Source organism: Colletotrichum tamarilloi (genome assembly GCF_030869305.1).
Source record: "Colletotrichum tamarilloi strain Tom-12 chromosome Unknown Scaffold_21.1, whole genome shotgun sequence".
In the NCBI taxonomy this organism is placed as follows: domain Eukaryota; kingdom Fungi; phylum Ascomycota; class Sordariomycetes; order Glomerellales; family Glomerellaceae; genus Colletotrichum; species Colletotrichum tamarilloi.
Genome location: NW_026849404.1, coordinates 305,124 through 318,211, shown reverse-complemented (window position 1 = coordinate 318,211; position 13,088 = coordinate 305,124). Strand labels below are relative to the sequence as shown.

General features: G+C 53.7%; 6 protein-coding genes across 6 annotated transcripts; 3 read left to right on the top strand and 3 right to left on the bottom strand.

The window, feature by feature from the left end:
* Positions 1 to 139: 139 nt before the first annotated feature.
* Positions 140 to 664, bottom strand: CTAM01_07109 (uncharacterized protein; the record flags this gene model as incomplete). The annotated part of the gene is made up of 1 exon (XM_060523134.1): positions 140 to 664. One exon carries the CDS (start codon positions 662 to 664, stop codon positions 140 to 142), a length of 525 nt encoding a protein of 174 aa, XP_060382265.1.
* Positions 665 to 3,216: 2,552 nt separating this feature from the next.
* Positions 3,217 to 6,294, top strand: CTAM01_07108 (RAM signaling pathway protein; the record flags this gene model as incomplete). Its single annotated transcript, XM_060523133.1, has 3 exons — positions 3,217 to 3,611; positions 3,673 to 3,784; positions 3,850 to 6,294. 3 exons carry the CDS (start codon positions 3,217 to 3,219, stop codon positions 6,292 to 6,294), a joined length of 2,952 nt encoding a protein of 983 aa, XP_060382264.1.
* A 1,208-nt stretch (positions 6,295 to 7,502) lies between these two features.
* Positions 7,503 to 8,384, top strand: CTAM01_07107 (chaperone hchA; the record flags this gene model as incomplete). Its single annotated transcript, XM_060523132.1, has 1 exon — positions 7,503 to 8,384. One exon carries the CDS (start codon positions 7,503 to 7,505, stop codon positions 8,382 to 8,384), a length of 882 nt encoding a protein of 293 aa, XP_060382263.1.
* A 338-nt stretch (positions 8,385 to 8,722) lies between these two features.
* CTAM01_07106 (uncharacterized protein) lies at positions 8,723 to 9,724 on the bottom strand (the record flags this gene model as incomplete). Its single annotated transcript, XM_060523131.1, has 3 exons — positions 8,723 to 8,999; positions 9,066 to 9,431; positions 9,573 to 9,724. 3 exons carry the CDS (start codon positions 9,722 to 9,724, stop codon positions 8,723 to 8,725), a joined length of 795 nt encoding a protein of 264 aa, XP_060382262.1.
* Positions 9,725 to 10,686: 962 nt separating this feature from the next.
* CTAM01_07105 (uncharacterized protein) lies at positions 10,687 to 11,634 on the top strand (the record flags this gene model as incomplete). The annotated part of the gene is made up of 1 exon (XM_060523130.1): positions 10,687 to 11,634. The coding sequence occupies one exon, from the start codon at positions 10,687 to 10,689 to the stop codon at positions 11,632 to 11,634; it is 948 nt and encodes a 315-aa protein (XP_060382261.1).
* Positions 11,635 to 11,921: 287 nt separating this feature from the next.
* Positions 11,922 to 13,014, bottom strand: CTAM01_07104 (3-oxo-5-alpha-steroid 4-dehydrogenase; the record flags this gene model as incomplete). Its single annotated transcript, XM_060523129.1, has 3 exons — positions 11,922 to 12,592; positions 12,682 to 12,906; positions 12,978 to 13,014. The coding sequence occupies 3 exons, from the start codon at positions 13,012 to 13,014 to the stop codon at positions 11,922 to 11,924; spliced, it is 933 nt and encodes a 310-aa protein (XP_060382260.1).
* Between the last annotated feature and the right edge of the window lie 74 nt (positions 13,015 to 13,088).

Here is a 13,088-nt window from a genome sequence, read left to right as displayed (position 1 = left end):
GGGCGAACGGAGACTGAAAAATGGCAGGGTGCGTAGCCTGTAGGTGCGGAGGCTGCTACTCTGTACTACGTAAGTGTATCTGTAGCTTGGAAGAAGTAACCGTAAACGAAGACATGCCGCATGCCCTTGGAAATAAGATTCAACGAAGCAAGCCAAAATCATGGGGTTGGAGAAGATGTTGTAGAAACCGCGTGGGAGGTTGAATGGAATGCGACGCTGACACGGAAGACTTTTCTTGTGCAAACTGCGTTTCCCGGTAATAGCACCCTGGCTTTGTTTCTGTTTCTCGCCCTTTTTGCGCCAGAAATACTCCCAGGGGCTGGGGAGTCTGGCTTGTCTGGGTGTGCGCCCCGGTCGTTTCCCGTTTGATCTGTTCTAGACCTCTGACCAGCAAGCGGCAGGCCACCAGCGCCAGTGCCAGTGCCGCATCTGTCTCTCCCAGAGGCCCAGTCGATACGTCTCGCACAGAGTATCGGTACGATGAAGGAGCATTGAAGAGCGAGGTGTGATCCTGGTCTCTTGACTGTTGGGTATCATAGGGTGACACACAATCTGCACAGTTGGGAGAGATGTTTCTCGGCGTGACATCAAGCCGCAGCAGAGTCGTTCGTGGAAGCGTCCGAGTGTCCTGGAACAGCTGGCCACAGTCCTCGACATCGATCATGGTGTGTGGCCCATGTGCAGTTGGTGGTTGTGTGTAGCCACCCGATGCCTTATTTCAAACGAGGCGTGTCACGTTGATGCCCGAGTTGACCATGTCGTCAGGAAAAGTTTCGTTGAGGCGGCAGGGACAAGAACAATGTGCTGCATGAGGCAAGTTAGTCAGTCCTACGTACAAAAGTATTAGTCGAGGAGAGGGAGGGGATATGTTGAGAGTTCTGTCAGACTGTCATATGCGCTTTGGTCAAGTCCTCCCGCCCGTCCGCATCTGCAGCACTGTGCAACGTGCGAGATCTGGGGGGAGGAGGAGGAAGAAGGGGAGGAAGAAAAGTCAAGCTACCGCGAGCCGCGATGCGTCCATGTGCCTTGCATTTTTGGCATTTGTGGTGCGCTACGAAACAAAGCTACCTTATGGAGGTATCCGTACCTTACCTAAGTCTCTACCTACCTACCTTACTGCGTTCACAGTAAGGTGCTCATGGTGGAAGTGCGGCGTGCCTGCCTTCACTTGGAGAAGCATTTTGGCGTGGGTGAGGTACCTTATGGAGTACGTAGTACCTACTAAAACTAGGTAAGGCAAGGTATCAAATCCACGCCCCCTCCTTCTCGCCTCCCGTTACACTTTTACACACCCCGCCTTTCCCTTTATTTTATTTTATTTTTCCTTCCATCTTTTCCTTTTCCCTCCTGCCAGTGCTCAATGTCCCAGGTTCCAGCCAGTCGCGTGCCTCTCCTTTCGCGTGCCCTTCACCAAACAGCCGCTCTCCCCCATACCCAACCATAAACTCGAGTGTTGATATCCCCCCTCATTGGTTATTCATGTTGACATCTATCCGACAAGCACAAGCCTCTGCAATGGAAGTCTGCTAAAGCCAGCAGTCTGTGCGCCAAGCTTCGACCCCCAAAAGAGACCCTCAAAGTGTAAAGCAGCTGGTTCACTGACCTTACCTGACCTAAGGCAAGGTGCTAAGCATTTAGCATAGATATCCGTAGTACGGGAGAGCTTCTGCTCACCTCGGTCTGGATTCTGCAGACGGATATCTGACTGTATGGAGTACCTTAGTCTTCCATTCTGCACATGTGAGGCCCAGAAAGTGCCTGCAGCGTGCCCTGCCGTGCCTGCTTATCTTTACCACGACCGGAGCCAGAAATGGAAAGAAGCAGTTCCACCACGGTTCCACCCCGCCGCCCCCTTTTTTGGCTTCCTTCCCGCCCAACTGACTGAGATCTGGTCCCCCATTCTCGTCGCCATTTGTGGTCATTGGTTAGCACGTTACCAGGTAGATTCGGAGTACTGGATTGAAGACTGGAGTCACTGGTAACTGGTCGAGGGAGGACAACACCTTAGCACCTTACGGATACTGTTTCTCTCTCCCACTGGCTGAGGTTGTTTCCCCCCTGGTCCCCAAATAACATCAGAGGGCGTGCGGCTCCGACTCTAGACTTCCCCCAAGGGGGGCGTGAAGCCAGCGAATGACAACAGTGACCACCTAGGTACTCCGTACCCCGTATCCTCGTACGTAGTATGTACTCCGTAGACCTCGAAATAATCCTCATCCCTTCTCCCCAATTGCCCATCCACCACCACCTCCCAAAAGAAGCTCCGGTTGGCAAGATGTCAGTTTCATCGTAGCACAACCTGACAACATCTCCACTCTTCTTTTCCGTTCCTGTCGGGTTCAACGTTCCTGCCTTTACAGTCTTCTGTTCCTCTTCCATTCTGCTTCCAAGGAAACACCCATCCTAGCGACGAGAGACACAGCCTGGAGGAAAAGGGAAAGGGCACCCGCGTACCCGACCAGCCAGCCCTTGCCTGCCTTCTTTTTTTTCATGTCTCCTTCCTTTTGCCGACGCCTCCAGCAAGTTGTAACCAACCCCGACTTACCGTACCTCTGCCATCGTCGCCATTTCTACACCGCAGGCTCCCAAGGTACCTACAGTACTCAACTACGTCCAACTACTTTACCAGTCCGAATTGCAGTCATTCGAAGAAACCCAACTTTGCCTCACCCACGCCTGCAGGATCTGTACTCGTACCCTAGCCTCTAGGTACGGATACCCCCGTCTGTCTGGCCTGCTAGCTGTGCGAGGTGTGCCGGGCCCAACTCCTGTTGACCGCGCTTGGGAGGCTCGGCTCCATCTTCGGTCGCTCGTCCCCGACTGGCGACTTCCTTCCAAATCGCACAAGTCCGCCTCCACCTCCTTCTTCCTCTACCGCACACCTACCCAACCTTGGCCTACCTTACCCGCAAAAAAAACATCATTGCTCCCACCGATTTCGTCGCGACTTACTTCAACGAATGCTCGACTCTTCATGATGATCTCGCGCGTCTTGCAGCTCAGCCTGTCCTGTTCCAAAAGTCCATTGGCTTAAACTCCCGGCTTCCGTCTCCAATTGTTTGAGGGTCCCGACCAACCCACGGCCGACCATCCAACATTCAAAGGGGACCCTGAAACGCTGCAGTCGACCCAAACCTTCGAGTCTGCGACAACAATAGAAAACCGTCACTCTTCGCCCTCTCCCAGCCTTCTTTTGTCGATCGTCGGCAGTTCACCATGGTTGAACGAATGGAACGGCCAGACAGGCCATCGGGGCCGCCGATGCCTCGCGGCTTGCCCGAGAATCCCGCCCAAGGTCGACGACAACTCCAGAAAGATGCAGCACTCGGCAACATCCCTCCCCCGCCTCCCCTCCCGCCGATGCCCAAGGATCTCCGAAATCTTTCCACCGGCGCGAGCCTCTCGGCTTCCTCGCCCATGACTTCAGCCCAAGTCATCGCCCTCGCTCGCGATGCAATGCAGAGTGCCCTTCACGAGAACGAGTCGCAGGCCGCCGAAGCGAGTGCCGTGAGCAACGAACTGAAACCCGGCGTCACCATCGACTTGAGCCGCAAGGGCATTCAGAAACTCCCAGACGAGGTTGTTGATATTATCAAGAATGAGTTGGAGCGGTTCGTACACCTCGCATGCCTTCTTGTCTTTCTGGGCTCCTTTTCTAACGCGTTTCTGTAGTCTCGCCCTATCGCACAACCAGGTCAATTCATTCCCAGCTCGATTCTCCGAATGTACATCTCTACGATACCTCAATGTGCGGAACAACCAGATCAGGGAGTTTCCGCTGCCGGTCAGTATTTCTCTATTGGCAAATACATCATTGGGGCTCTGGCAGATTCTGACCAATACCACTAGCTCTGCGATCTGAGATCACTCGAGATTCTTGATCTGAGCAAAAACAAGCTTCGTGCTCTTCCCCCTGACATTGTCAAGCTTGCATCTTTGAAGGTTTTCTCCGTCCAGAAGAACCGGATCGAAGAGCTGCCTGTTGCTTTGTCCGACATGGTTTCGTTGCAGGTACTCAAATTCGATGGCAACCCAATCACATTTCCGCCTCGCGAGGTCCTGCAGGTGCAAGCAAGCAGCCCCCCAAACGAGGGCTATCTGAAAGAAAGCGAAGTCACCGAGGTGGCTGTTACTGCACACATCAAGCGCTTTCTAAGACAACATGCCATGAACGGTCGTGCAGAGTCAGACACAGCCGGTGAAGAATCCAGCGAAGGCGTGGAAACCCCACGTATGCCACCGATCAAGCGAGTTGTGAGCGGTCGGTTTCCTATCAAGGTCAATGGTACCGATGTGCCTGATCTTCGATCCCCGAACCTGATTCGGCCTCCACCTATTCCGAATCGGTCGCATTACCGAGGGTTGTCTCAGCAAAACACAGCTGTCCGCCGTCCTGGTGTTATGCCGTTGACCATAGGAAATGTCAACGAGCGACTCCGAAGCAACTCAGAGACGTTATTGCAGGCAACTCGCGGAGAACGCCCCGAATCTCGAGCAAGACGCATGGGCGTGGTATCTCAGAAGGCTACTCAGCTCGGCACCTTGGACGAGACCCAGGCCAACAACCGCTTCAGTCACTACAGAGGCCTGAGCCATGGTAGTGCCATGCAGCCGCCTCCCCCCAGCATGTCGGTCAAGAGCCCCAACAGCCCTGCAGAACCTTTTCTCCAGCGTCCGATTTACGTCAGAAGACTCTCTGTTCTCCCTGAACGCAGACGCGAGTCCAAGTTCTACGACCCCATTCTCGAGGCCGCCAAGGGCATCCTGTATGCCGTGTTTCAGATTCATCCCATGATCCAGATGCTCATGAGCTTGACGAGCGATGGCTCCTCCAAAAGATCTAGTCTCGAGATTGTTTTCTATAACACGAATTCGCATGTGGAGGAGCTGGAGCAGGAGATTCAGAAGCACGACCCCATGGTGGTGGGAGACGAGATGGCGGGCCGCGACAATGAGAACGTCCACCGGGCTTGCCAGACTCTGGTTGGGGCCTATACACATGTCTGCACCCTTCTCGCCGGCAATATCGACTCATTTATCGATAACGGAGATCCGCGCTACATCCGCACTCTACTGATGCTCATCTATAATAGCATTATGGAGATCAGATGTACTCTTGCCGCGCTGACACCAGAGGCTGGCTTGACCAAGCCCCCTACGCGGGCCATGAACATGAGCGACACGATCAAACCTCATTCGCGCGACAACTCCATAACGCCTACCGCTGACCGGCTTGGATTGGCCCAGCGACCACGACCCGGCCCTATTATGCACAACCCGAGCAACCTCAGAGTTGCGACAGACGTGCCCCTTCCATACCTGAACGGTATCAGCGGTATGAATGGCATGAACGGTATGATTGGAAACGTAGCAAGCCGTACAGCAATGCTCACTTCCGCAACGCCACGGTCAGGAGAATCGTTTGCGTCGGCCTCATCGGGGGGGCGTGGCATATCCGATTTCACCGAGGACGACAGACACTTTGAGAGAATTTTCCTCGCCCTGCGGGAATCGTCAAAGGTTGTCTCCCTCACTTTACCCGCTTTCCAGCATCACATGTCGGTCCTCGCGAAGAGGGCAATGGGACGTCGTGCACCCGAACACGAAATGAAGTGGTGGAAGGCTCTTATTAGCAGATGCAGCACGGCACTGCAGCAGACGGAGATGCTGCAGAGTCGCCTGTCACTAATCAAACTCAAAGAGCCTGGTCTAATGAACCAACCTGCCTTCAGAAATTTGATCAGCAACTTTATGGACTCGTGGTATGAATTTGGAGATCACATTCGCAAGGCGATCAGTGAAGTCAGTCTTCCACTTCCACCCGATACCAGGAACCGACTACGTCCTATCCAACATGCCATGAAGCAAGCAACGGATACCATTGTTCAGTCGCCTTGGGGCTACTTGCTACGACAGTCTTCGAACTCCAACATGTTCAGCCCGAACAGTGGCCCAGGCTTGGCACCCATGCAGTTGCCAATGACCCCTCAGAGCGCAGCTTTGGGCCCTGCTGTCCAGGCGACAGTTCCTTCCACTCCGCAGAGTGCATCCTTTGCCTCGGCCTTCAATGGCGGCGTTTTTGAGCGCGCGGACGCTCTCATATCTATGGGTGGCCTCTCAATGTCTCGCAACGGTACGATGACCAACAGCTCGGCCGCTAGTTTCACCATGTCTTCCATGTCATCGCTCTCGTCCGATGGCGGTGCCATGACACCATCATCAGTCATTAGCCCTAACGGCTTCGGCCCTGGCCCGGTGCCACTCCGACTCAACGGTAGCAAAGTTGCCTTCTAGTCGAAGCGCAGAGCCACTACACCTTGGATTCGCCGGACATTTTGGGGCAAAAAGTACGGATCGCAATCAAAGTAGATCCATCTTGTTTTTTTTGTTTATACGGTGGTCTGGATGACCAACAACCGCACCGCATTTTGTCTCATTCCTTCATTCGCGCATAGCATTGGCGTCACGGTCGGACTCATTCACGGATGGTAGCCATACACTCATTTGAAAAAGAACACGTCTCGGACCACTACGCAGGTCAAGGGGCGCATGTAATGTTATAGTAACGAAGCAAAGTGGATGCCATCTCCCTGCATACAGAATATGGGGAGCGCGGGCACCAGAGAAAAGGCCGCTACGAGTTCATGTGCCACGCGTACACATCAACTATGGCTGTCAGCTGTATAGTAGATTTGGCCTATTAGCAGATAGGCAAACGTAACGAGCAAAAGGTTCACCCTGAGATTGACTTTGAGAAAACATGTGATTCAGGCAGCTTGTGGCCCTTTACCGTATGTCTTTTGGCTCGAGCTAAGCATTATGGACGAAACACGCCTATGTCTCTATTATACGACCATACCTACCGGACAACTCGGGATCCTATCCGCTCTCGTATTAACAAACCAGTAAGGGTAAGCATATTTAAAAGAACGGGATCCTAAATGACTTAAGTTTCTAGAATAATACCCGGCTATGCCTTAACAATGTACATACGCTAAGTTTACGCTGACGACGTCTTTGGCAGGCTGATGAAACTCTCTGAGGCTTTCGAAGGGTCGCCGTACTGTTGTGATGTATAGTTCTGACGGAGGTTGCGGGCTTTCGTGTACTTTGGCTGACTTTAGAGTCCGAAGACGCGGGGGTTCCATCTGACTTACATGACAATGTAAGCGGGCAGTATATTCACCCCTCTCTCGAACTACGGCACATAGTGGCCGATGACGTCACCACGTGATGCCCACTACGGGCACTTATCTCAACCGTATCGGCATAGTGGTATGATAAGGTTCAACTACAAACCTTAAGGTAGGTAGTGATCGTGATTCCTTCTGATCATGGTCGTAAAAGCAAACCCAATTGTGTGGTAATCGGGTATAAGAAGCAGGCTTCCTACCCTTCGAACAAGCTTGGTTCCTGGTTTCCTAGGTCTCTCGCCTTCATCTCAAAAGTTTACCAAAGATTCCAGTTGCCCCCACAAGCTCAACAAAGTCCCACCACCCACAATGTCAAACGCGTCAGATCGCGCTCCTATACGGGATCGGGCCGAGGCGGATGCCTGGTTTCCATCGCCTTTCTCTTTGACCAAGTACACATCGCCCAAGACCGATTTTGATGGGGCCGACTATCCCAACGCCTATAACGGTGGCAAGTGGAAAGTACTCCTCATTGCAACTCAAGAACGATATCTTAAGATGGCCGGTGGCGAGTTCTTCTCGACAGGAAACCACCCCGTAGAGATGCTTCTGCCCATGATCCACCTTGACGCCGCTGGTTTCGATATCGATATTGCGACAATCTCGGGAGACCCAGTCAAGTTTGAGATGTGGGCTTTCCCGGAAGAGGATGTTGCGGTGAAGGAGATCTTTGATAAGTATAAAGAAAAGATCCGTAGTCCACTCAACCTCCACGACGTGTGGGGTGAAGGGTTCACCAAGGATACTCCTTATCTCGCTGTCTTTATTCCCGGTGGACACGGGGTCCTGAACGGCATCCCCTTTTCCGAGACTGTCGGCAAAGTCCTACGATGGGCTCACAACAGTCAGAGGTTCTTCATAACTCTGTGTCACGGTCCAGCAAGTATGCTTGCTGCCGATGTTGGTAAGCCAGAGGGAAGTGAGTTCATATACAACGGCTACGCAGTAGATGTGTTTCCGGACTCTTTGGATCAGGGCGCCAATGTTGATATTGGATATATCCCTGGCAAGATGGAATGGTTCGTGGGCGAGCGTCTCCGCAATCTCGGTGTCACGGTCCTCAACAAGGATATTTCTGGTGCTACTCACCGAGATCGTCTTCTTCTTACTGGCGATTCGCCATTAGCGTCAAACAATCTCGGGAAGCTTGCTGCAAAGACATTGCTTGAGGAGGTTGAAAGGCTCTCGTGACGAAGTCGATGTAGCTTAGCTGTTTGAGATTATGGCACAACCCATCATGGTTTTCTGTGGTGACTGAACTAGGTAGATCTCATATTTTCCCAAGTTAGAAATACCTCTATTTCGCCATCAAGAACGATCTGGATTTGGAAATAAGTCTTGGCTGTGAAATACGTCTGATTCTGGAAGTCGTTTAATCAGAACTCTAATTTCGAGTGAAAATTAACTGCACTCAACCATGCCATGTTCTGGCAGTTGTTGTTACAATCGTGATCTCTCCGCGTCATGTATCTATTGCTCAACTACTCACAGTCGGAACGTATTCCACCATCATTCAATCTTATACGTTACTAGTCTGATCCCAGTGAACAAAGCAAGAAGTGACCCAAGTGAAGCACGTCTAGTGCTCTCTTGGTCTCCTGTACTCCCGCGACCGACACGTAGGTCAAGAGCTCCTGAGCGTACGCAGCGGCCATGGCCGAGGCGTAGCATTGCCATCGATCGTTCTTCTGGGAGTCGGCGTAGGCACATGTCCCTCGGATCACGAGACAGGGAAAGTGGTTCATCAGGCCGGCTGCTTCCTTCTCAAACCAGATGCAATCCTCGCCGACGCCGGCAACAACAGGCCTGCACCTCTCTATGAAGACGACTCCTCAGGCTTCTTCTTGCTTCTTCTCCTCAACCTTGACAAACAAGTCCCGCTGCGTGTCGAGGTAATCAAAGGCCGTCAGGGGCACCCCAAGATGGCGGAGGATGCAGTAGGCGGAGCCGAGGTGGAAGTGGAAGTTTGGGCAGGCGTACTGGACGACGTACGAGTAGCCCGTGAAGCGGAAAATTCCCATGGCTTTCGTCTCCATGAGGATCTCGTCGTCTTCGCGGCCGGCGGGCATGGAGGTTTCCGGGTCTAGGGCGGCAAGGATGGCGACGGTGGCGTCGACGCGGGACTGAAGTTGGGGGAAGGTGGTTTCGTCGTCGGGGAAGTAGGTGTCTGGGGCTCGAGCTACGCGGGTGGCGAGGAATTTTGCGGTGTTGGAGATCGATTGGACTTGGTAGTCGAGGCTGCATTTGGGGGTTGTTTTGGTTAGCTGGAGATTTTTGGGACATCTGTTTGCCGACATGGGGATTTGGAATAGAGATGTGTTAGAGGAAAAGGGGGGTGTTGGGTGAGAGAGACAGGGGCTGGGGAGTGTTGAAGCTCACCTTCGCATATCCTCGATGAGTCTAAACTTGATCATCTCTTCTTGGTTGAGGCCTTTGGCGATGCAGTGCTGTTCAGCTTTTGTGAGGATGACTTTGAGATTGCCCAGATATTTGAGCATCATGGGGATGGAGGCATTGTAAAGCGAGACCATGTTGGCGGTATTGATTCGAAAGACTATGAGCTTCACAGTTCTCGATCAGGTATGGGAACGAAAAAGAAGGTAGGCCGATGAAGATAGAAGATAGAAGACAAGGAGGTATGTGAGTAGAGAAAAGGAGTCCTTTTTATTCCACATCAGGTCCTAACCCGAGAAAACTGTCTATCTGAATGGCGAGTGCCCGTTGGGTTGACATTTCGACGTCAACGTGATAGTAGTCCAGCTGCTAGTCTTGCCAATTTCAGGTACGCCTCATACCAAAGACCCGTTTGTAATCCGGCTACCGGCATCATGTCTTTCAAGTGGGACAGAAAGACGAATTGGGAATCTATGATTCTCAAGCGCTGACGTGAGACTACAATAAATGGATGGGCTTGTTTGAAGTCAAAGTTCTTCCTATACCGCGCGCGAGACTCGATGTGGTCAACAGATTAGGCTCTATAGGGGAACACTCTAGCTGTCGAGTCTCAAAGAATAGCCTGGATAGGACGTCGTGTAGTTCATACTTGATCCTCCGGGACCGACCGGCCCCACTACCCCGCCATCTCATGCGGGGAGCTATCAGCCGATCCCGTTCCCTCCTCTGATTCGCCGTCACCACGACTTACCTGATCGAGGCACCGCCGGTGATTCCTCTAGTGTATCCCTGCTGTACCTTAGGTAGGTAGATCGCGCAAAAGTCTTGGAGATCCAAGGCTACGTGGCTACGCAGAAGCGCAGATTACCTTACCTTTCTCCCCCGCCACCCGCATATTCTCCCACACTTGCCTAGCTCACGATCCTTTCGAGAGCTCTCTTCGTATCCACACCACGGAACCGGAAGCCTACAAGGTACACGCAAGAGCCCATTCCTATATTCTCATCCAGAAGTAGGCAGCCCTATCTGCGCGTGAGTGTTTTACACGCGCGTGTACCATATACCGTACACCAGAAGGACTCAACAACTCACCGCCGTCATGTTCGCCTCGCTATCGTCATCCTGGTCGGGGAGGAACGCGCAGCCGCCGCCTCCCCCGGCCCCGTCTTCATCAACGACCTCAACATCGCAACACCCCAGCATATCCAGCGCCTCCCGCGCAGAGCACTCGCAGTCCTCCAACACCTCCGTCTCCGGCCCCGCGGCCCCTCACAACGTGCTCATCGGCGCCGCCCAACAAGACCAACTACAACAGCAACATGCATCACCACCGGCCCCCGCCTCTTCCACCTCGGCGGCGGCCGCATCAGCGTCCTCACCGCCCCAACAACCCCTCCACCAGACCCTCCCCTCCCCAGACCAACAACATCACATCTCCGAGGCGCGCGCCGCCGTCGTCGCCTCCATCGGCAACATGCTCGACGGCGAGCTGCAGACCCGCGCGCGGATGCTGCACGCCAACGCGGCGGCGCTCGACAAGCAGGAGCGCGACGTCGTGCGCGCGACGGAGGCGCTGCGGAAAGAGAACGACAAGCTGGCAAAGTTCTCGGGGGACGCGGCGCGCAGGGTGAAAGAGCTGGGGAACGTGCAGAACTGGGCCGAGGTGCTGGAGCGGGATTTCTTGGTGCTCGAGGAGACGTTACGGCTCGTGAGGGAGGGGAGTTGCGGGAGCGGGTGTGAGAGTTGTGGGAGCGAGGGGAGTTGGAGTGGGAGTGGGAGCTGGAGCGGGAGTGAGGTCGGGGATGGGGAGGGGGATGTGAGGATGGGAGAGGACGGGCATGGTGGTGATGTGAGTAAGGAGGGTGATGGTAAGGGGAAGATGAGGAAGCAGCAGCAGCAGCAGCAGCATGAAGGGCTTGTTGATATGGAGATTGATGGGGGGCATGAGGATTGTTCGGAGAGTCAGAGTTTGACTGAGGCGGAGTCGAGCACTGGGACGAATGGCCGCGCAAAGGGGTCTGAGACGACATCGATTTCGACACTGTGATTTGCTTTTGGCGGTGGTTGACAGACATGATACCTTTCTTTTTTACGACTGAACGACGATGATGACCTATTCACGAAACGGACTGAAATATGAACAACAAAGTTTGATGATTTGGAAACTTTTACCCTCCTCTTTTGACGCCTTTCCGTACTAAATATCTCTAGGTTCTTTTTAATACATGTCAAACGTCACCATTCGCCATGATATCATCTCGTGAAAGGAGTCGGCAGCTTGTGGTACAGCCAGCGCGACCAAGCTATACAATTGAATGTAGACTATCCCACGATCTAGAAGATGCCGGGCAGCAGGACAAACTTCTTCTTCTTGTATGTCTCGGGGAACTCCTTGCGGTACGCGCGCTCCTTGCCCTTGGCCCACTGGGCCATCTGGGCAGCGCCGATGATGATGAAGACGGCAACAGCCCAGCTGCGGCTGGTGATGATGACGCCGATCCACGAGAGGATCTCAAACATGTAGTTGGGGCAGGTGACAAGGGAGAAGCCGTAGCCGCGTGGGATCTGGCGCTCGGTGCCGCCGCGGGAGCGCAGGCTGGCAAGGTTGAGGTGGACAATGGCGTTGGAGGCCTCGCCGAAAAGAAAGATGATTGTGCCGATCACGTCGACGGCGTCGTTGCGGGCGAGGGCGGTGGGTGAGGTTGGCGAGTAGACGTGCCAAGCGCTGAGGAGGCCGGCAAAGGCCCAGTAGAAGAAGGAGTTCTTGAAGATGTTGCGGAGGGGCATGGTGTTGGCGGAGAACTTGTGCACGAAGAGGGTCTCGTATTCGCGCTTGAGGAAGTGGCCGAGGAACATGGCGAGGGTGAGGAGCTGGGTCGGCGAGAGGGCCTTCTTGGCGCCGGGGCCCGAGTAGATGTAGGGCCGCAGGCCGACGACGGCGATGTGGATGAGGATGGGTCCGAGGTACTCGATCACGAAGACGGTGCTCCATGCCAATTGGGGTCCTGCGCAGAGAAAGGAGTCAGTTCCGATGTCTCGTCTATGTTCTTTTCAAACGCCTCTGTCTGGGACTGGGCGTTGGACAGCAGCGTACCGAGATCCTTGACCAACACCTGGCCGGCAGAGATAACAGCCTCCTCGCTGCTAATCTGTGCCTTGCGGTTCTTCAGAGTCTTCTGGGTCGAGGGGTCGAAGAGACCGACGCGGTTGAAGTCGCTGAACCCTGCCTGGCGAGCAATGAGGTGCTTGACATCTTCGACGGTGGCATCGGCAGGGACTTCGATAGACTCGGGAAGCTTCTTGATCGGTTGCTTCGGTGCTGTGGAAACACGTGTAAGTAATTTTCTCAGGGCATTCAACACGGAGTGTATCTTGCGAGGAATCACTTACAGCGGTTGCTCAGCTTGAGCGTGATCTTGGCTGCCATGGCTTCTGATTGTCCTGAGTAAGACGAGGGGTCGTCGCTGGGAATTTCGAAATGCACTTTTTGTGTCTGCCCGG